This window comes from Agelaius phoeniceus, chromosome 6 (assembly GCF_051311805.1).
Source record: "Agelaius phoeniceus isolate bAgePho1 chromosome 6, bAgePho1.hap1, whole genome shotgun sequence".
In the NCBI taxonomy this organism is placed as follows: Eukaryota; Metazoa; Chordata; class Aves; order Passeriformes; family Icteridae; genus Agelaius; species Agelaius phoeniceus.
In genome coordinates, this window is record NC_135270.1 from 58,276,744 (window position 1) to 58,300,196 (window position 23,453).

Here is a 23,453-nt window from a genome sequence, read left to right on the forward strand (position 1 = left end):
TCATTTTTCTGGAAATCTGCTCTTTTTCTCCCACTTATACAACACAACCTGTCCTTCCTCTCTTTCCCCACTTTGGAGGAGCTGGGTACCTACACACCAGCACAGGGATGGGCTGCAATGTGGCCAGAAGGTGCCCATGGGAGGGAAGGGAGATCAGATGTGGATGAAACTGTGCTTACTGGAAGAGGAGACACAGGAAAGAAAGAGGGAGAACTGCTGGAACACTCAGGCACAAAGACAAGAAGAGCCCAAGGGCACCTGAGCCTCTGCCCCACCTGTCAGACAGTTCAGAGATGCTTTAGAGGTGGAAGTGACTCAGTGGAGTAGAGGGGACTGGAGTGGGAAGGAATAATTCCTGCATGTACATCTCAGCTTCTTCACCTCAGATTTCCTCTTCACAGCAGGTGAGCCCATACAGACCAGTGGGTCTGTGCTGTCATGGGGGCTGTACCTCTGTAATTCCCATGTCCAAGGCTCCAGCTCCCCTTCCACAGCTGCAGTGGGGTGAGGTCTGTGCAGAACTGTCCCTCTCTGCTGCACCTCACCCTTTTCTCAAGTTAAAGCATGTGAGGAGCCCAATACAAACATCATCAGTTTTGCAAGAGGTTAGAAATCCTTTTCCTTCTCCAGAAATTCGTATCTGCCCAAGGAAGAGGCTGTAAACCTGTCATACAGCTTTAAACCCAGCAAGGAGTGCAAAGGTGTGCCAAGGAGCTTCAGAAAAATCATCCAGCTTCAAGGAGAACAGGAAAAGCACAGAACCATCTCCCAGAGTATCTGGGTTCCAAAATCTGCACTGAAAAATCATCTCAGACTGCCTGTGGCAGAAGCTTGAGGATGCAACTGATAAGAAGTGCCCTGTGAGTAATGAGCTCTTAAATCCAAACCAAACCAAGTCACTGTGTATCTTTAGATAAGGTTTATCACTCTGATGGGAGAAAAGCTGTCCTTTTGTGTTACCTGTTGGTTGACAACTCTGCCTTCAAGCAGCTTGCCAGCTCTGCGGCTCCCATCGCAATAACACTACAAATAATTTAAGTGCTACCACTTTGGATCAAAATTTTAATGAGGCACTAAACCCACAAAAGGGGCTCTGTGTAACATAATTAAATAGAAAGGGCCTAAATAAACAGTACAACAAGTTATATTATAGTTGAAAACAGCTGGGAGGCAAAGAAAGGAGCATTGAAGATGCATGATGTAAAAAGGCATTTCACAGAATGCAAACACTAAAACTTTTCAACACACACAAAGAGTAAAACACTACGAGCACATGACTTCCCTTTGATTTGGAAGAATCTGTGTGGGGCACAGGGCATTTGTTGGTTTTTTTTTTCCTTCTGCTAGTCAGCACAATGAAATATTTCACATGGGAACCCAAACAGTGTCAAAAAGAGCCATTTGTGCTTCGGAAAGAAATAAATACTGCAGGAAACAGGTAAAGTCAGTGGGAACATCTGGTTCAGTCAGGCCATGGGATGTTGGATGACATCTCCAAAATGCTGGACAGTGCTGGGACTCCTCAAAAGAGTCTTGCAAACAATCAGCATTGTCACAAGTCTGTTTGGCTCAGGGCTGCAAGACACTTGTTCCATGCTCAAGCCGACTCCTGGAATCCATGGCAAGTGGTGACATCAGGCTGAGCCAATCAGCTCAGCATCCAATGCTCTGTCTGCATCAGCTATTTACAATATCAGGTTTGTTCCACCCCTGTCAATATTTGATCCAAGAGCTGCAGAAGCCCTACAAACACAGGAAGGTTTCAATTTCACATTAAGGTAACACTGACAGTGGTGCTGCTGTATCGTGCCAGTCAGTGCACTGCTACTCCTTGAGAATGAAATTACTGGTAAACTTGGTTTTCATTTGATTTCCTCCCAGTCCTCTCATCAGCCTTTCTCCAGAGCCACAGCTATTCCAGCAGGTCTGGGTTGGTGAATGAAAAGTGTCTAAATTCATCCTGGTTTATCATTGCAAGGATCCCTTCTTCAATGGGGGTCAGGATGGGCTCTTCTTTTATAAAATCTGGATCAAAGTTGCTCACGTCATCTTTGGATTTCTGTCAGATGGAAAACACAAAGGAAAGACAAGTCAGAAGTATGTATCATCTGCTTGATCCTTGCTCTGTATCTGAGTGCACTGAACCATCACTTCCATAACCCAGGCTGAGCTGACTGAGAGCTTTTTCTGGGCTTGCCTCTCACAGAGCAAAGCCTTTTCCAACCTCTGAAGGTTCTGACAGGGAACCCCCTCTCAGATTTAACTGACAGCAACTCCTGGGGCTTCCCTGGCCAGACATGGCAGGGCAGGGCACATGAATCAGTCCCTCCCCTCAAGTGACAGCACAGTTATCAGCTGTGTTCCCAACTGGCTGACTCCACACAGTCCCTCCTCATCTGCAGAGTGTCTCAGCTGGGTTTTGGGGAGGGGGTGGAGGGCACTTTTCTTAGGGCCAGCCATTAAACTTGCACAATTCTGAATTATTGGGCCATGGGAAGACAAATGGCTGGCCTCCAGGTGCTGGATTCCTTGCTGTGTGCCACAGAGTGGGGCTGCTTGGAATGCACACACACAAACTGGGTTTGTGGCACATTTTCATGAGGCATGTGTTTTTCCTGCTCCCAGAGCAAGATATTTTATTGACATTGAGGTCAATAAAATTTATTGACATTGAAGTCTAACATTCCCAGATCCTGCCCAGCTTGTGGCAGACTGAGCAGGCTGCCTTAGCCTTTGATTCAGGTTAAGGGGCAACTCAAGATTCTGCTTTTGAGCTGTCACACCTGCCCAGGTACCTGATCCTGAACCCATTGCCACTGAGAGCTTGCAGAGTGACCACAGCATGAGACAAACCACCCCAGGCAATGATTTGAAAGACAAGGAAGCCACAGTGACAACCCCAGAGAGGCTGGCCATGAAGAGCAGCGCTCTTCTCTCACACAGCATCCTCAGGGCTGTGTGGCACCACTGGGGACAGGGGCAGCACTGTGCCCTGTACAGCCTGTCTGCCCTTTGAAGCTCTCACTGACAGGGCCTGGGCAGGGAGCACTGTGCTGGGTGCTGAACAGGATGAGGGTTACTTACCCTGTTTTATCTTTGGGGCAAGCCAAAGGGTACTTGAGTGCTTAACCTGCTGCAGCTGCTTTTACACATCTGCATCTTTTCACTGAGCTGCCTTTGAAAATCCAGCATGGAGGGGAAAAGAGGCAGCTCAGCAGGTGCCCAACCAGCAGCCAAGCCAGCGTCAGAGGCCTCACCTCCCTTCCTTCACCTCTTTGCTGTCTCACGGCAACAAATCTGCTTACAGAGCCCAACGGAGGGAAAAGCCCCGAGGGATGCCCTCCCGCAGCCCCCTCCCCACGTACGATGCGGGGCCTGAAGGGGGGCTCCATCTGCCGCCGGTTCAGCAGCTCCCAGTCCAGCTCCTTGAAGTAGGGGTGCCGCAGGATCGCGCCCTCGCCGCCCAGCCCGGCGCTGCCCAGCCGCAGCGTGGGGTTCTTGGTCATGAACTGCAAAACACAAAGGGCTCTTTGTTCCCTCCCATCCGGCGGGGCCACGGGAGAGGGACCCGTGAGCAGCCACACAAAAGTTTGTCCTCAGCTTTCCTGTTGAACTCGGCTGCTGGCCGGACTGCTCAAGCTCCTTGCAATGGAACCACGTGTGAGGAACTTGACTCGCTCCCCAGAGGAAGAAGCTGGGGTGTGTTTCTCCCTGGTGCTTTGGCTTTTGGTGAAATCCTTGATTACCACAGTAAGAAAAGAAAGTTGAGTTGCATCATTTGCAATATTACAAATACTGCCCAGTGTGTTTGGTCATTATTTGTTTCTGTATTCATTTCTCAGGAGTACAAGCTTGCTCCCAAACGCCGCCCAGCAGCCAGTCAGGCTTTGGCCTGGACTCAACCCTGAGCTGTGCCTTTTTCCTAAAGCTCTCCCTGCTGAAGCCCTGCCAGATGCCTACGCTTTCCTTCCTGTCATCTCAGGAAACAGAGCAAAATGGGCAAGGCTCTGCCTTTTAGAGCCCCCTGACCCTGAGCTGATGGGAGCAGACAGGTGACTGTCTCCTCTCTCGCTGCTGAAACACCAATAAAGGATTTCATTTTGTAACATTTTTATTCTGCTGGCAGCAAAAAGAAATCTCAAACCTCAGCCAAAGTGCCCTGACTTGCCAGGGAGCAATGAGGAAAGGCAAACATCACACAGATGGTGTGAGAGGGCCCCGGTGGGTGCTCTTTAGGTCCTGATGAAAATGATGAAGTGTGAGTGCTGTGGATATTCTTAAAGGCGAGGAGGAGAATCCTTTCCCCAGGAAGGAAAAGAGCTGGTTGGCTTGTTAATTTAGAATTACAGCTCTTGAAAATTCAGTAATAAACAATCTTTCCCCCTCCCTCAAGTATTTCCAATTCACTGGAGAAATCAGGTTATGTTTAAACTGGGAAAATAGCTGCTTTTATTTGCCTATTGAGACAGCAGCATAAAGCAAGCTGCACTCCGGTGGAGGTGTCCAGACGATTTCCTGGAAGATGAAAGAGCATTATGTTTAGCAAACAGCTGAAGCAGCCAAAGCAGACAATCAGTCACTGTTTTGGGAATGGCCAAGTCTGCTGCATCTCAGCAATGGGGGAATGAAAAGAAGGGGAGGTGCAGTGAGGAACCAGCTTCATTCTGCCTGCAGAGCCTTTCACAAGGTACAAACTCTCCTAGGACAAGAGGATAAAGGGTCTAGTTATTCCCCATCTAGAGAGAAGGTGGGGAGCAGAAAGATGACTGCCTGATTTATAGAATTCTCCCCAACACCCCATTCTGAGGGGCCTTGCAGGGATGAAGCAGACGGGGCATCTTTAGCTGACACCTTGCAGGACCCCAGACTCTGCTGGCATCAGTACAAACCTCCCAGCTCCACCCTGACCCCCTGAACCCTTTGAGGTCAGGTGCTGCCACAGGATCCCCCACAGCAGAATAATTTTCCAGCATTCTACCCAAAACATCAGTAGAAAGAGCTGCAAGGTGCCCCCAGATTTGCAGGAGGAGCCACCAGGACAGGGGCAAAGCTGAGGTGGCTGCTGCAGCTGGGCTCTCCCCATGCTCCTCTGGACTCTCCAGCTCCTGGGGATGCAGCAATTCCAGGGTCAGGCTCAAGGACAGGCAGAACTTCTGCGTCTCCCCAAAGCTGCCAGCTTGTTCTTCACCCTTTCTACCATCAGAACTTCAACACAATTTCTTTTCCAAGAGACTGCCCCAACATTTCTGTGGGATAGTGATATCCCCAGAAACAGCTTGGTTTCCAAACAAGAAATGGGTCAAGCCAAAATGACTGAGAGACCTGGTTCAGACAAGCCTTTGCAAGCCTTGAACTAGGCTTTTTTGTTTTGCAAAACAGACCAGAAACCTCCTGGCAGCCCTGTCTTTCTCTAGAGATTCATTCTTTGTCCCCACAGATGGATATCTGCACCTCACTAGCTCTGATTTGCATTGCTGGAACACCTAGAAAGCTCAAACAAGAGCAGAGCATGCTGGTGCTGGGAGTGGTATAGACTGAAACATTCCAAAAAGACAAGAAAAAATTGGAGAAAAGATCTGGGAATACATCACATGTCTCCTGGCTCCTGCCCTGCCGCCACCTCCATCACACCAGGAACCTTCTGTTAAATGTGGAAAGGAAAAAAATAATCATGAAAGTAAATAAACTCTGAAAAGGACTGGCAACAAACTTTGCTTGGGTTCCCATTTATGCCCAACCATATAAGACCAAAACCTGAACCCAACTGCCCATTTCCAGACCAGTTCAGAGCCCTGGGATATAAAAGTGTGTTTATATTCCTATCTGCTTGATATATTCCATGTGATGCCAAAATTGCACCAAGCAAAGAAATCCAGTGCAACAAGTGAAGAGCCAACATAAATTCATTTCTGGCTGCTTAAAACACCCTTTTTGTTAGGACAATGAGGATTAGGCAATGGCCATCCCTTAAGGTAACACAACATTCAAACCAAAACTGTTCAAATTCGAGTGGCCAGCTCCAATTTTTCCATTTTTGGACCCAAAGACTGGTAAACCTCAGCTGGGTAACTCTAGGCACCATCCACCCCACAAAGGAGGCAGGAGAAGGGTAAAGGATTCAAATTCATCTGCTGCTGGAGCACATTTCCCTGGTTGGCTCCTGAAACTGATGCCAGATTTCCACAAAACCCCTCTGAATTATTCCTTGCCTCCAACAGAAATGAGCTGACCTATGGTCAATGCTGCTGCCTCTCTGGCTCTGTAAAAACAGGGCTGAGAAGCACAAGGGGCTGCAGTGACCCCACAGCATCATGAACCACTCTGGAGAGCACTGCCTAAGCCTTTTCCCAAGGTTCTGGAAGCACCCAGTGCAAGCCAGCAGGACCTTGGAAATGAGTTATAGACCATGCACTCTACCAAGAGTATGAACACAACGTGCAGAGGCTCCCCTTCCATGGCAGTCACACTCACACTGCTCTGCTTCAGCCAAAATGTGGCACAGGTGCCCAGGGAATCTCAAGGTGAGGTTGGATGGAGCTCAGGGCAGTGTGGCATGTGAAACACAGCCCTGCAGCCTGGGCAGTGCAGCACCATGCCAGGCTACCCAGGCCTGGGTGCACAAACAGGGGCTGCCCATGGCTGCTCCTCCCTGACATAAAATCTCCTGGTGAGTTTTGGAGGTGGCAGGCCCGTCACAGCCTGGTGAAGGGGGTGTGTTTCTCTGGCAAGAGGCTCCAGTCTTTATCACAGTCTTTTATCATTTGCAGGAGTGCAAATGATGACTCCAACAGAGACAGCACTGATGTTCTGCACTAGAACAGTTGCCTGCTTTGCTGTAAGAGGTATATAAAATGACAGACTGAAATTTTTGTAGCCTGCTTGCACTAAAATACAAATAACAAAGCCTCTCAAAGACTATTTGAATTCACCAGGAATTACTGCACTGACACAGAAATGATAAATTTTCAGTTTGTGTTGCCCAGTAGGCAGAAAAACCCGAAATACTCCAATGACCTCTCAAAGGCTCCAAAACCCATGAATCTGCTTCCTCCCTGCCTGAGGCAGCACTGACATTTCTCTGCTGCAGCAGGGCAGCATCTGGCTGATCATCTCGTGCTGCCTCTGCTGTCTGATGGCACTAACAGCAAAGCAAAGAGCTCAAGATTTCTGTAAAACCTAATTACACGCTCAGCCTCCATCTCTGAAATGAGTATCTGCAGCCCATGCTCCTGTCCTGACCATGTGAGAGGCTTTTGTGCAGCAGGAGGGGTGAAGTGCTGAGAGGGGAAAGCTTTTCACAAGTGTAGCTCCTCTTCCCTGTGATCCCCTTGGCTGCACTCAGAAACAGCTGGAAAATGTCCTACAAAGTGTTTGCTGTTCCTGGCATTCCTGGGAAGGCCAGAGGTTGACACTTGTTTCACAGTTTTGATAGCCCTCAATGTCCTTCCAAGGACAACTCTCCAATGCAGGTGGTCAGAGATGTTCAGCAGAAAGTTTTTTGTGGAAAGATGTCATCTCCTAATGCTTAATTATCTCTATTTTTCCACAATAACCATGAATGCAGCACAAACCTCAGCCTCTGGCACACAGATGAAGAAAAGAAGAAACACAAAGAAAAAAAAAATGAACAGTAACAACAACAAGGCAAACCAGAGATGTTCCTGAGCAAAAATAAACCCAAATCCAAGATGCCTCCCAGCAAAACCAATACCAACACTATCAAGCTCAAACCTGAACCAGGCTATCAAGCCCTTGCTCTGTGACCACATCCAGCCATGGGAAATTACCCCATTCCCAGGGTAAGGAGCCCCTTGGGAGCATCCTCAGACTGGGATCCTTTGGGCTACACCAGTTTGCTGAGCAGCAAACTGGAGCAAGGCTCTCCCTGACCTCAGCTCACCCTCCCAGCAGCACTGCAGCCAAAACCAGCAGCTGGCATGAGCCAAAACCATGACTTCATGAGATCATTTGAAAACCTTTACTGAGAGAAAATGCAGCAAGCCATGACAAGAAATTAAAATCTGGGGATTAGTCCACAGAGAGCCCGTGAAGTTACAAGGAAAAAATGCTGCCATAGCAGTGCCAGCCATTGGGGAAAATCTGTGTCAGCCCTGGGAGCTCAGCCTGCAGCAGGTGAGGGGATCTGTGCTGGTCCTCCCCTTCACCCACAGCTCAGACCATGCTGGGAAGGGCTCCAGGACTCCCAGGACACTGGGCAAGGCTGTGGTGAACTCTTGCAGTGCTGCTCACATGCAGCATTGCAACTTCTGTCTCAAGAGGCTGAGTCTGCAAATCAGTCGAATGGCCTGGGAGTCACTGCAGGGATGTTTGCACAAATCAGCCATTTCCTTGCTGATTTATTTCCTTGAATTGCAAGTCTCCTTTCTCAACACTGGAATCCCTGATTGGTTTTACACAACTGATGTATGTGTTATTTGCATCAGGACAATTAATTTCATGAGTAATATCACGGATTACGTGAAATTGCATCATGTTCTAGGAAAACATTAACAAGACTCAATCCTGTCACTGCACTTCAGGAAGAGAAATACAACTTTCTGCTCAAGCAGTCCCTTCACACTGTCAGCCATCTGGATAAGAAAGAAATCATTCTTTCTTGTACAAAAGAACCTTTTAAACACACCAATTCCCACCAGGACTCTGCTGTATTTACCCCGTAGGAGAAATCCTATGTCCCAGCAGCTCATCCTTCAAACACAAGCACACAGCAGAGAGGGAGGATATTCCCAATCATACAGGCAGGGAACAGAGATAAGGAAAATTCATCATTTTCTTTTGCCAGGAGCCCAAAGGCAGCCTGTCACAGAGAGGGTGGCAGTACCTCAGTGTCACCCCCTCTGCATCACAGGGCCCCTACTCAAACTGTGGCACTGCAATAGTCAAGTCAAACTGTTAAAGGAATGGAAGATTTCCCTGTTCATGGTTTTAAAATCTGCCTGGTGTTTCTCTCATGTTGGTACCAAAGTAAAGAGCAGAAGCAGCAGCACAGGAGATTAATGCCCCACAGTCTCTCCCCCAGTAATGAGGGAAAGCAGGAGATCAGGAGATACCCAAGGTGCTTCTCTTCATTAAGATTCATGAGCTAAACTAACAGGGCAGAAATTAACTGGAAAGGAAATAAGATTTCTCAAAGATCCATTTGATCTGAGACAAAAGGGAATCATTATATAAATAGAGCAATTACTCTAATTAAGGCTTCCCTACATGAATCTCTCGACTGAATGCTGCAGTTGCTGAAAACAGTTTGGCTGCCCATTATGTAAGGCAAACAAACCCACGGTCTGGGGTGTCATTAGCCCTCAAACAAAGAAGAAAGATGGTTCTATGGTTCTGTCTGTTAATGCCTGTATTATTTTTAATGACTGGAAGCCAAGATTTTTTTATTATTATTTTTTTTAATACAAAGCTGCTCATTTTGAGCCAGAATTTGCCTTTCGCTCTCCTGAGCAAAGCTCCCATCAGCCTCCATCCCAGTCCTGCCAGGTGATGCTCACAAATGTGCCTCATTTCCCCATGTGAGAGCATTCCAGGGCTTGGACACACCAGTGGGTTACAGGAGGTGAGGGAGGCACAGTTTTACTACAAGGTGAGGTCAGAGAGCTGTCCCATGAAGTCCTTGTGCTTAGGGCAGCTCAGCCAGTGCCTGGCTGTGGCTGTGAGCCAGGCTCTTGGAACCTGGAATCCTCCTTCCTGACCTTCCCTGAGCACTGTGCTGCTGAGCAGCTCTGGGGTCACTGTGGCTCTCCCAAAAACCACCTCTGTCTCATCTGGGGATTTGCTCTGACTGCAGACATCAGAGGCCATGTGGTGTTCCTGCTCCTCTCCTGCACACAGAGGGATCAGTTGCTGGAAGCCCTGACTGCAACCAGTGCAATTGAGTGGTGCTGAGGCAGGATGTGACCCCACAGGGTGTGGGTACCCCCCTGCTGCAGCCCTGCCTACCCCAAACTGGGAGCAGGTGAAATCCTGCAGTGCAGAGAAGGTCCAGCAAGCACAATGCCAGGGTTCAGAAGTACAAGACTGCCCTGAAAGCATTTAAAGGAGAGGGGGGAGGAGGAGACAGAGTGTGAAATATCTGTTATCTCCTTTTCCAGATAAAGAGGGGAAGGGAGGTAAAAATAAGTCTTCAGCCCAGCTCCCTAAAAGCCAGAAGAATGTAACAATAAGCATGACAGAAGTCACATGTCCAATGTGCCAGCCCCAGGCAAGAAGGACAAAATGTCAGTGCAGTGGGTATTAAGCAGATAAATTTGATCTCACTTTCCCCTGGTACAGAAATGGCTGCTTGATGCTGGCCAGACAGAGCTCGAGGGAACAAGAAGGATTAACTGGATTGCAAACAGTGCTGAGCAAGAGAACAGCAAAATAAACCAAGGTGGGCTGACTAGCAAAATAAACCCAGGTGGATAGAGCAACTCCCATGTGGGACAGACACATCTGGCTCCAGATCTCCCAGTGGTGTGAACTGAGGAGACTTTGCTGACTACCACAATGAAATGCTGTCTGAACAGCTACAGACTTCCTCACTGTGCTAAAATCTACCTGTTTCCTTGCCTCTCCCCACTCATCAACACCAATGTAGAATAAAAAGGCCACAAGTATCGAGTGCATTGGCTCCTGAGGATAACTACTGATTTTTGACACTTCTGCTTTTGGTACTTCTGTAATCAGTAATAATGAGTAGACACTAACTTCAGTCATTGGCTATGTGGAATATTTGACAAAGGTTTTAGTCAGGATGACACCCCAGAAAGCTGTGCTTTCAGAACTGAGCAGACACCCCCACAGGGGTCACCAGCTGCAGGGCTGCTCAGACAATATCAAAATCCTCCTGCTGGTTTTCAATTACCACAGTCAGCCTACAGGTACAGCATGGGGATATGCAGGTCCATTACTAAATCAATACATCAATCAGAGTAGCACAAACATGAAGGCAAAATGAGCATCACACTTATTAACAGACTGGGAGCATGATCCCACTCTCATTTTAAGCAGGAGTAAAATCTCCCTTGGGTTGCAGGGGAAAACAATTAATCCTTTTCTGATAGTCCTGTCAAGAGGAACTGGGAATCTGTTACACAACCCTGGGTGGTCTATTTACATAGGGTCAAGTACAAAGGGGACTAAAGTGCCCTGAACAAACCTGTAAAGTCCAATAAAGAAAAAAAAAAACTTCAAAGGAGCTTTTTTTTTATTTTGTAGTCCTGGCTATATTTAAATTCTTTTAATTTTAAAGTTCCTGAGAAGACACAGCATGTCATAAAGTTCAAAGCTGGAGGGATGAGTAAGACCTAAAGCCCTGGACAGTTCAGTCAGTCAGAGTTTTGTTACCTCTATCACAGTGTGAAGACCTCCCAGTTAGATGGACTGGCCCCTTCTGCCAGGGGCTGCACAGCCAGAGCTGGCCCAGTCCTACAGCAATCATTCCCAAACCCAGGCTGGACCCAGGTTCTCAAAGGAATCCTTAGGACCTGCCCCAAAACTGGATTTTAATGGACTTTACCAAACCCCTTTTGTGAGTCCTTAAGATCAGTTTAGATGTGGCAGAGCTGAGGAAGGAGCCTGGGCCACAAGTCTTAGGCTCAGACATGGGAATTGCTCCTTCCTGAGCACCAGGGAGTAAGGAGGAAGAGAAGATGGAGAAGACAATGTTGGCACAATGAATACACCTTCACCTTCCCCCACCTCTGGCAGGAACAGGAGGATGAGTCACACCAGGCTGCTTTAGGAGCTTTTTCTGAAGGAAATCTGAGCTTGCACAAAGCACACTTAAACGAGAAGCTAATTTCAGCCTGTTGGAAAAGGAATGGTAAAAGACCTAATGATTATTTCAAGATGAATTTGGCCTGGGCAAGCTCTATACAGGTATCTGTAGTTTTCTTTCAAAGTGAATTATTCAGGAGCTTGGACACTGTGAGGAAGAGGAGTGCTTGAGAAAAAGGTGTGATCAATCAACAGAAGAGATTAAAATTACTGGGGAAAGCTCTTTGCTTTTTAAAAATCAGGAGGGAAAGAGTAAGAGACAGCAGGTTACAGATATGGATGTGCAAGGCAAAAGAGGTAAGAAGGCAAGCTGTGGTGGGGCACAGCCCTGTCACCTCACCACGGTGTGTTTATGGCAGAAATGGTCATTTAAAACTGCAGAGCTCCTCCCCAGCTGGGAAACAACAGGCTCCAGAGCCCTGCTTTTGCAGCAGTGGCTGTGGAGCCAACCAGGAAATGCAAGATAAAAGCATTTCTGAAAAACAATATAAAGGAAAAATGTGTACACAGATCCAACACGGAGCTTCACAGAGAGATTTAAGTATCAGCCTCATGCTGAAAGCCAAAGCTTAATCAAATTGTGCAAGGGAATTTATGGAGACTGCCAACTCTGAAGAGATGCCAAGGAGAATAATTTATTGGCATTTGAAGGCACTTTTAATATCTATCTGCCTTTTTTAGCAGGCTCCTCAGCTTTGAGGATAAAGCAATGAGCTCATCCAGCTCCCTCTTTGATTTCAGCGGGTCCACCATCATCCTTTTCCTTTTGAACTTTGCCTAAAAAATACATCTGGCTCATTCAGAAACAAGTTCATTCTGTCTATTCCAGCACTGAATGGGAAACAGATTATCTGCCTTTTTCTGTCACTTGGAAAGGAAGAACCTGGCCCAGATCTGCAGGAAACAAATGCAAAGGGGAGACACAACTTCAGCGGGGTGACACAAGGGCACCATCAGCATCTGGCTGCCCCTTTTCACTCCTTGGAGGTGCTCAGGAGAGGGCTGGGAAGCACAAACGATGGGGTTTGGTTGAGTTTACACAGGGGTCAAAGAGACTGCCCAGGGCTTAGGGAAAAGGTGAGGCATGAAGGCAGCAGAAAGCACAGAGATGTTGGAATGAGTGATGTGCTGAGAGAGGAGGCAGCTGCTTCTGACCTCCCCCTATCCAGAGGTGCTCAACCCCAAACAACTGCAGAATATGAACAGAATAAACCTCTCCAAAGTCCAGAGGACCTCACCCTCCTGCTGATGTCAGGGGTGAGCAGCTGCAGCAAGCAGGCAGCTGGGATCATCCACACCTCTCCTGAATTCAGACATCCTCGCCAGCAGTTTGGAAACAACCCTTTCCCCTCTGTCACAGCAGACTGCTTGCTTTGATGACATTAAAAAATCTGCCTCTAAGTCTTTCTGCTGTAAGAGCTCCATCCCTTTGCCTCCTCTCCTCATCAAGGCATTTTCAGTTTGCCCACAGTGGTGGGGCCAGTCTGGTTCAGCACAGAGCATTCACCACCCACAAAGCCTTTCTGAAAATAAGGGGGTTTGGGCACTCAGGGGGGCACCCTTAGGGTGGGCAGTTCACTTTGCTTGCTCTCCTTTAGTAAGCCCTAGATGAAGTGTCCCAGGGAATTTTCTTTCCTATCTGTATGTGGACACTTCCAGTATTAAAAGGGAGCTTATAAAAAAAAGGGAGAGGGACTTTTTACACAGGCAGATAGAGACAAGGGGAACAGTTTTGAACTGAGATAAGAGATAGAGATGAGATATAAGGAAGAAATTCTTGGCCATGGGGTGGTGAGGCACTGGCACAGGATGCCCAGAGAAGCTGTGAATTATCCCTGGCAGTGTTCAAGGCCAGGCTGGGTGGGGCTTGGAGCAGCCTGGTCTGGTGGAAGGTGTCCCTGCCCATGGCAGGGGGTGGGAACTGGATGGAGTTTAAAGGTCCCTTCCAACCCAAACCATTCTGTGATCCCTCCACTCTTTTCTTCTCAGCCCCCATTGTGGTCCATGCCTGCACAGCCTGAATCTCCAGGGGCTCTGCTGGAGCTGTTATCCTGCATCCAGCCAAACTGGACTGCCCTGTGCAATGGCCACGTGGGACACAGGTATTCAGCTATTCACTCCTCAGTATTTCTTTGGAATGACAACTTGTACTCCCCAGGGAGTCCTGGATTCAACTCATACACACACACACACATAGTAATAAAATTTATCTCACTCTATCATCCCTGAAAAATGATGGGAAACACTGCTCCTTTTCATGACAAGGAGGGACAGAGGAAGGTACCTTTCAAATACAGTTTTTGCTCACCTAGTGTCAGCTGCAAGTTTAGGGAAGAAGAAAATCATACACCTAGACACACTTTCCTAACTTCCACCAAACTTATTTCTATGTATGCACATGGGTACACACAGGAAATCCCAATTTCCTCACCCTGTAGTCTGACAGCCAGAAACAAGTCCATAAAGCACAGATCATCAGAGCAGTGCTCCTGCTGACCTCAAAGTACCATTATTGCTGCAGCTGAGTCTGAAGCACCACTCCCAGACAGGACAGCCTCCTGGAGTTAACCTGACAGTGCAAAGGGGATTTTACACAATTCTGCAAGAACAAAGTCTCAGTGGTGTCTGGAGGGGGGAAAGGAACTCAGTGACACAAAGCAGGAGAGAGTTCATTCACCCAGACCATTTGCCTTTTGAGTCACTTCCAGGCTGCTGTTCTCTAGAAACACAGCTCAAGTTTTACTTTTGCATCCTTGCCATTGTAATACTGATGCAATTTTTCTCATGCTTGCCCTCAGCCTCACTTTCCCAGCCCTCTTACTCTTCACACTAATTCAGGGGCATTTGGGCTCCCCAGTGCTGTTCCACCTGTGCTAAGAGAGAGCACAGGCTGCTAAAACCACAGCAAATTTCCTCTGCACCTTCTTCTTTTCTTGTCTGGTGGTTATTTTTCACACAAAACCCTCTTGGAGGTGGATATAACCACTTCTGCCCACTCTCTTCACTCAAGTAGTGTTTTTCTCAAAATGCACATCTTTAACCAGCTAGAGGAAGAACAGGCTTTAGTCTCATTTGTGTCCCCAAAACATAAAGCTACAGGCAAGGCTGCCTAAGCCTCACTTTAGGAGGGAGCATTTCAGCTAGGCCAGAAGTGTTTCAGAGCTCTCATTAAGACTGGGGGTTAGCATAAAAATGCCAAGAGACGTCCTTGGCTTTAGCAAACTCAGCTGTGACAGGAGTTTGGAAATCCAGGGTGCAGAAGACAGAGCAGTGCTAACACTTCCCTAGGGAGATGCTGCTTTCCAGCCCCTGCTGTTACCAGGCTCTGAGGGTGAAAACATCTAAGCTGCAATCTCTCATCCAAATTTCCAAGCCTTTGGGGGCCAAGCATTGCTACTTAAGATCACCAGACAATGGAGTGACTCCATAGGCTGAGCCCTTCTCTCCTCATCTGAAACCACGCTCAGAAAGGAAAATCCCTGCAGCTTTCCTGGGGAATTTCCTTCCCATTACACCATCGACTTCTGAGACCTGATTTTCAGTGTGTCCCTCCATTCTGCCCTCAAACTCAGCTGCCTGTGAGCCAGGCAGGGTAGCTGAACTGCATTTGAGAAAGGCATGCACAAAGTGAGTGTAACAGGCTGCCAAAAACCCACCCTGCTTATGGGAAGCAAGAGGATTGTATTTCATTTTGCAGCTCACTCAGCTGAATCTCAAAGCTTCAGCCTGCCTGGAAAGCTCCCCTCTCTGCTCCAGCACTTTTTGGTGGTGACAATTAACAAATTCAGAATATTGATAGGCTGTAACAAAGTAATCTCTAGCTACACCCTCCCTGTAAGAGATTTGGTGCAGCAGTCTCTGCTCTCTGCATGCTCACACAGTTTCTCCATGATCAGACCCTGGTGACTGCTCTGTCAGCTGATGGCAAACAGTATTTGAAATAATTTATTTGACACACAGAAACCCAACAGCTCCTTGTAACTGCCATGAACTCCTCGCAACTGCATTCAGGTAGGGCAATGGAGAAATTAAGAATTAAAATCAAAGCGAAACTTATGTCTAGAATAAGCTGAAGTGGTCTGAATCCATTCAGCAGCAATTCTCCTCCTCTGCACTTTTATTACTCCTACAAGCAAATCCATGCCCAGTTTGACTTGCTCACACAAGCAGAGGAGGGCTCAGTTTGAGTCCTCTCCTCCTGGCTTGAAGCACCAGTACCTGAATTCCCCAGTGACACATTCAGCAGGGCAGGGTACACAAGTGAGATGTTCAGCTTTCCTCCTCTGAGAATACTGACTTCATCAAACCCTGCTGATTTACCTCTGTCCTACTCCCTCCCCAGCCCTCCAAGGGAAATTTCAAGGACAAAAAAAAAAAAAAAACATTAGAAAGGGAAACAGATAAAAAGGTTTTTTTCTGGAGCACAAATATTTCCGCTTTCAATTCTACACAAAGTCCCAGGGCACTGAGGTTAGTTTTGTTTTCCTTGGTACCAGTGTTCACAAACCCTCCAGGAACACCCAGTGACGTAAATGAGGTCCTAAAACATAGTTTTGTTATTATCAAGAAACTGCAAAGATGAAGAGGGCGCAATCTTCAGAAATCATGTGGTTTCTGATGGGGGGAAATTGGTGAAATGCAGTTACGCAAAATGAAAGCCAAACAGAGCAACAGCATCTGTGAAATGAGTACTCAAACTTCCTATCCTTGTTTAAAATGAAGCTCTTCACAAAGGCAGATGGATCCAGTGCTTTCTAAAACTAGATACATCTATTTGTAGAGCATCTCTAAGCACCTGTACCCAAGTACACCTAACAATTTGATTTTCATTTCAGAGCTTTGTACCATTCAAACTCAGTGAGTGAATTCTCACTAGTCCTGTTCAAGGTTAGAGACCAGAACTTTTAGTGAGGGGATAATCCAGTTATTAAGGCTACTAAGGCCTTAGCCTGCAATACAAGAGAATCCAGGTTTAATTCCCTGATCTTCCACAGGCTTCCCATGCCATGTAATTACTTACAATCATTTATGGCACTGAAGTAGCTGGATGCTGATTTTCCAGAGCTCTTAGCATCATGGTTAGAAAGCACTGTCACAGCTCTAAAACAGAGAGCTCAAGTGCATGTTTTGTTGGAGAAAAACAAAATAGCAATTAAAAGATGCTCATTTAGTCATAATGCTGCATCTAAGAGAAATATTAGCATCAAAAGTGTGCAAAAAAGAAAATCTACATACTTAGCAGCTAGAAAATTTACTCTTTCTCAAAAAAAACAGGTTTACCACTCTCTGTTATACTAACCCCTAAAAATAATGACCAAATATTATAAAAAAATATAATAAAAAATGTAATACCTCAGCAGTGATAACATTTGTTATCATTCAGAAGAAATCAAAGTGTCTGTGTGTGTGGCTTCCATTTTAATCTAGAGCCCCAGACAACCTCTTGACAGGATGTGTCCTTCCCATTAAAGCCAACATGCTCTGATGCTTCTTTAGAACTCAGAAGGAAAGAAGGAGCTCTTGCAGTGAACAGCTCTTGGCCCAAAAGCAGCTCCTGTGAGGCTGCAGAAATTCAGCCTGCAGCAGCTATCCCCAGTGCTGTGAAATGAGATGCAGCAATCACCTCCAGGTAGCAGCACCCAGGGAGCAGAAACACTGAGGAGCTGAAGGCCAGTGAGCATCTCCGCTGTCAGTTCCCAAGTTAATCCCAAGACTCCTGGTGGATGCCCCAAAATTCAGCCTTTTTCCCCAGAGCAGACACAGTGTAGTGCTGCTCTTGAGCAGTGCATGTGCCTTTCAGAGAGGCAGCTTTGATTCCATTTGTTTGTCACCAGCAATACACAATACAGCAGGCAAGCAGAGGGGCTGGAGTGGAGACTGTTTTTCAGGCAAGGAAGCAGCAGTCACTGAGCTGACTGGGTTTTGGAGATGCTCAATGCTTTCTATTTGAATTCCCAGCTCCCTGCTCAATTCTGGCCCTCTTCCTCCAGTGCCCCTTATCAAATTCCTTGTCTATTAATCACAGAAGGGACCTTAAACTATTAAAATCTGGGCTCTGAACACAAACTAGAGCAGCCTGGGGTGACTGCAGCTTGCACTGGCTGTTTCTGGGAGGCCCTATCAGCATGAGGAAAACACTCATTTCATCAAGAGGCTAAAACACAAATCATATTTTATTACACCCTGAGATTCCTGTTATGACAAGCATCTACACGACCACATTTTACCTCCGTCTCATAATTATGCAATTTACCTGCAACAAATCCACTCCTCCAGTACTTGTCACTGCAGAAGAGGAATTGGTACTTAAGAGGTACTTAGAGTTCCAGTTCAACCACACAAACACTGCTCCAGAAGCTGCAATGAGTCTGAAGTTCATGTTTGTATTTAAAATACGTAGCGAGTTATTTCCAAAACCCAAGAGGGCCTCCAGCATCACAATCAATCAATTCTGAGCACAACCTGTGATTCAAAGCTCCTCTTACTCCTCCAGGAGTGGATTTTATTGTCAGTTGACTTTGGTGAAATTTATCAGATGCATTTTCAGCTACAGGAAGCAGTTGCTTCACTCACATACAATAGAAACCCTTCAGCAGAAAATTTCCACATTTTCACAACTAAAAACTCTTCTCTTTCCCTCAAGTGGTCCCATCATTGACTACCCCATTTCTCTGGGCCAGTGCTCCATGACTTTCTATTAATTACTACCTTATCCAATTATTTTTTAGGTCCTCTATTACCATAATATTTACTGGTATCCACTCTTAAATGCATCTTTGTTCACAGTGCTTTCTCAAGAAAAGGGAATACTCTGATCCTTCTCTTTCTAAAAGGTTCTTAGAGATATTTGGTGATGTGATGAGGGTCAGGAAGAAGTCAGTAGCAGAACAGTCTGTTAGTTAGGTCTCCCAGTTCATAGTTTAACACTCTTGTCATAAATCACCTTTTGATTCCTTACAGAAAAACCAGGCAGTTCCAGTGCATTAGGCTCACACAGAGCCCAAAATCTTAAAAGCTTAATTCCCATGTCACAAGCAAAAATGTGAGGCACGTGGATAAAAGAACTCCTGGAAAAAGCTGGGAATAGATGGCAGGACAAGGACAGAGTGTCACCAGCAACAGCTCTCCTCAAACTTTTTGCTGTTTCTTTTCCTCCCAAACACACAAAAATCAAACCTCTGTCTTTGCATGCAGATAGGCAGCAACCCTGGGGGATGTTGGCATTACCAGAGAGGATTATCAGGACGCCTTCACTTCTTGGCCATATGGTTGCTACTGATTAAACCCTGTATTTACCTGCTGCTTCTGTTCTGGGAGATGACCACACACTGTCAATCATTAAGCAAGCAGGGGAGTTCCCAGACACACAGACAGGCTCACATTCTGCTTGCCAAGTTGGCTACTAAACCATATAACTGTGCAAACACACCTAAGTGTGACAGGATGTTCTTTCTGTTTACCCTTCAATCCCAGATAAGAGGAGGGTCAGGGTCAGGATCTCACGCGATTTCTGCGTGCCAATACCTTGGCCCTGCTCTCTTTTGCTGGAATGAGGCTGGAGAAAGCTAGGACAGAGAGCAAACAGCCAAAGGAACTCACTGCTTTGAGGATGGCCACGGCATCCTGCTGCAGCCACGTTGGGTACACGACTTCATCGTTCAGAATGGCCTCGAAGAGGTCGTCCTCGTTCTCGGCCTCGAAGGGCGCGTGGCCGCACAGCATCTCGTACAGCAGCACCCCCATGGCCCACCAGTCCACATCAGGGCCATACAGCATCTCCTGCAGGATCTGCAGCACAGGAGGAAAGAAACACCGACCCTGGAGCTTCATATGGCAGCAGGGGAGGAAAGAAGGATTTGGAAATGGTAGCGCAGAAGTTCTTGCTAACAGCGCTCACTGTTAGGATGTCCAGGAACATGCAGTGATCTCACCCTGGGAACCCCCAGATCAGCACAATGGTACACAAAGGGCTGAATTAGCTTGGCTGGGTCACCTGGGAAGCAAGGCCTTAGAATGATGCAGGGGCTGAGCTGGAGGAGAAGGGGCACTCCAGCAAAACCTGCTGAGCAGCCACGTGTGTGAGCCGACATCGCCTCCGCCTCGCCCTTGGGAAGAAAACACCTACCTGGCTCCTGCTGCAAGGCTTTCTGCAGAGGGGAAGCAGTGTGAGTGTGGGGGAAAGGTGCAAACATCAACCACAGACAGAAATTCAACTGTGTTGAAGGATGTGAAACCTTGTTGGAACATCTGGCAGCATCTGGAGGGCAGCTGCTCCTTAAAGAGGTGTTTATTAATTTTGTAGTGAGATTGGGGAATGACAGAGTGTGAGGAGGTAGAAAAAGGAACTGTGGAATGAAGGAGAATTCAATCTCCTTTCAAATCTAGCTGAGACAGCATCTCTATGTGCCTCTCAAGATTTTTGCAGCCATATTTCCTTTTTTCACCTCATATTTTCTAGAGAAAAATACAGGCTTATTTTGGTGCATACAGCAGCCTGAAGATTTACTCATGCTTTACTTCACAAGGGGCTGATAATACACCTAAGGAGGAAACCTTGAGCTCAGCAATCAAATAAGGCAAAGCCAAAGACACTGGCAGTTCCATGCTAACCTACACTTTTCACATGGTGGCCATTTTCCTGACCAAGGAAAGGTTTCCTTACCTCTGGAGCAATGTAGTCTGGAGTACCACAGAAGGTGGCTGTGGTGATGCCATCACGAATGCCCTCTTTGCACATTCCAAAGTCTGCCAGCTTGCAGTGCCCCTCATAGTCCAGCAGCACATTGTCCAGCTTCAAGTCCCTAAAATGAGAATATTCAGAGTCACTGTGTGCTTGGAGCAGCCCCACACAGATGCAGGCACCATCCCAGGCCTCAGAAGCTCAACCTGCAACCTGGGCAAACCTCATCATCATAAAAAAATTAACAAAAGTCATGCAGGAGAGGTTTTCTTTTGCTTCATCTCTTACAAAAGGGAGGGAGGAAGAAGCATCATTCTGCCAGTGCCATTTAATGTGGGCAGGTGCTGCAGGAGTTTGCCCACATGGGTCTCCAAACCTGGCTGGCAGGGCTCCTGCTCGTTTAGCTCAGGGACTCCCTGGAGCAGAGGTTGCCAGAGCTGTCAGAGTGTGTAAGGGTGTTATGATGCAGCAGAATGCTGCACACAGGCTGCTCTCTGATTCAGCAGAGCTGCACTGGAGCACACACTGGAGCTGGGGAGCCCAGCAAGGCCTCTGCAGAGGGCAAGCACCTTCCCTGTTCTCCTGAGGTGTTGGGGCCTCAGTCCCTGATCTCCTTGTTATCAGCCTGACTGATAAACCCCATCTGGAGCATCATCCAAGCTGAGAAGAGAAGAAACTCCCTACTGACATCACACCACATGGGCAGGGGGAATCTTCAGGCAGCACAGGATGCTTCCATCATAAGGCAAACTCCTAAAGTCCTCCCAGCTGTATCAATTCCAGCAGTGCACTGATATAAGCAGTGAACATCCCCCATAGCCCTCACTGGAGTGGGGACCTCCTTGTCACTGTCCCAAGAGACCTGCAGCCCAACAAGCTGCAGGGGGACACTTTTCCCAGTACATCACCTCTAACAGCCTGGGAGCTCCTCATGGAAAGCAGAGCTGCCAAAATGACAGAGCCCTAACAAAGCTTTTCAGCTTGCCTGACCCCGAGATTGCCCAAGGGAATAACCTGCAGCCAGAAGCACTGTCAGGAACACCACGGGGTCATCTGCAGATTTAGGCAATGCTTGCCTAAAAATACACCAGCTCATAGCACCTCTGCTTTGCAGCTGCCAGACAAGCTGCAGGCAGCACTGCAGATGCAGGAGAGGAGCTCTGATGGGAGCTCTGTGCAGCACAAACAGGCCACAGCTCAGTTTTTGAACTGTCTCAGGTGTTGGCCCAGGAGCTGCCCAGAATCCCCACAGCAGCACCGTGATGGGGTGGCTTGACAAAGGCACCTTCAAAGTCATTCTGATGCCCACATCAGGATCAAAAAACTAAATATATTCCAGGGTCTCAGAACCCCTTCATGTTGGCTCTAGATCCATTTTGCCCTTTAGTTGGATAATCTGTTTCCCTAGGAAGGGTGGTAACATCAGTGGTGACATCTCCACAACAATATAAAAACCTATGGTTGAGCTGAAATCTGAAACCAGCTTGATCCTGTTCATCCTCCATCCATGATCCTAAAGTGAGAATCAGGGGGTTGATGGCTCTGTTGTGCACTGGCATTTCCACAGCCCAAGGGACTCCAGACAGCCCTCCCTCAGCCACTCTGGAAAGATCAAGGACACATTGTGTAAGACAATCAGAGCCACATCTCCCGAAGAGATAAGGAAAAGTATTCTTAGCCTCTTTTGAATGGATGGGAAAGCAAAGGATAGAAGTTAAGAAATTTGCCTGTGTCCCCCAGAGACAAGGCTGAACATCAGCTTCCTGAATTCCAGCTCGGATCTTAATCACAAGATCACACATCCTCTCCCTTGAACTTTAGGAGGGCTTGGCAACACAAGCCAGCAAAAAGCCTTCTGCAACACTTCTGTCCTTCCCAGCAGGCCCAGGAGCTGCCCAGTGAAATCTGGATGCCAAGGACAGTGTCCATGCCTGTTTCATGCTGCAGTGTTTGCTCTGGGCAGGATTCTCAGCAGAAGACACTTATTTTTTCCCTTCTGAGAATCACAAATGATGGCTGAGGCATATGGGCAAGGGCTTGTCCTGGAAAGGCTTTAGGGGAGCACAGGGAGAGGTTTGTGCGTGGTTGCCCATCTTCAGCAGCAGTTTACAGCCAAAGCTCCTGTTGCTCTTCCCTGTGGTTCCTGGCAGGGCAAGGAAGCCCTCCAAGCATGAAGGGAGGCCTTGTTTTCAGGAATCTGCCACGATGTGGCTGAAATGGACAGTTTATTCTTGGCTTGGGTTTAAATGCAGCAAACACCTTCTTGGGTCCTGGGCAGTGCTGACTGTTGTGGTACACCCCTAAAGATACAGCTGGAAGGGGAATTTTGGTAAACTGGCTTGGAGATCCCCCTAGCAAACCTCCTTCTGTTCCCTGAAACATCCACCACATCCTGGAACATTTTGGGCATACCTCAAGATACACCATCCTTACATGTGAGCCAGCAGAAACACGGTCCCAAATGTAGAAGAGCAGAGGTGAGAGACACCTGTGGGGCTGGGCCAGCTCTGCTGAGCACATCACCAAGGCACAATGCCACCTCCCAGCCTCTGCCCCACAGGACATGCTGCAGATGTCCCAAACCCCTGTTAGATCTCAGGGCACCATGCTCACCCCAGCTCTGAGATGGCAGGAGCGCTGCAGGTGTGAGAGCGCTGTGCTGGCTGTGTCCTCCCAGAGAGCCTCTGTCTCTGTAATTACCATTAAATTTAAACTGTCTGCCTCTCTCTGGGTAGCTCTAACCACATGAGGCAGAGCTCCAGCCCTTGGCTCCTCCACACTGCACGTTAAACCCATTAACAGTGTCTGTTGTCTCCTCCTGACTTCTGTCCAGCAGTGTGAAACCCAACACTCGCATTTTCTATTTTCACATAACCTGTAATGTGATGTTACTCTGGCTCTCACTTGCTCAGGCCCTTGGCTACGTGCAGATCCTTTCAGAAGAGGACCTCCCATGACCACAGAAGGCTGCTCAATGCTCTCTGCCCAG

General features: G+C 47.5%; 1 protein-coding gene across 1 annotated transcript in view; it reads right to left on the minus strand.

The window, feature by feature from the left end:
• Positions 1–1,048: 1,048 nt before the first annotated feature.
• The window catches only part of PRKCH (protein kinase C eta), a 113,649-nt gene continuing 91,244 nt past the window's right edge, over positions 1,049–23,453 (minus strand). The window contains exons 11-14 of the mRNA XM_054634500.2: positions 20,447–20,585; positions 19,384–19,572; positions 3,366–3,509; positions 1,049–2,059 (exon numbers count right to left, since the gene is read on the minus strand). Coding sequence (XP_054490475.1) covers positions 1,913–2,059; positions 3,366–3,509; positions 19,384–19,572; positions 20,447–20,585 — 619 coding nt within the window. The 3' untranslated portion in view covers positions 1,049–1,912. The remainder of the gene's footprint in view (positions 2,060–3,365; positions 3,510–19,383; positions 19,573–20,446; positions 20,586–23,453) is intronic.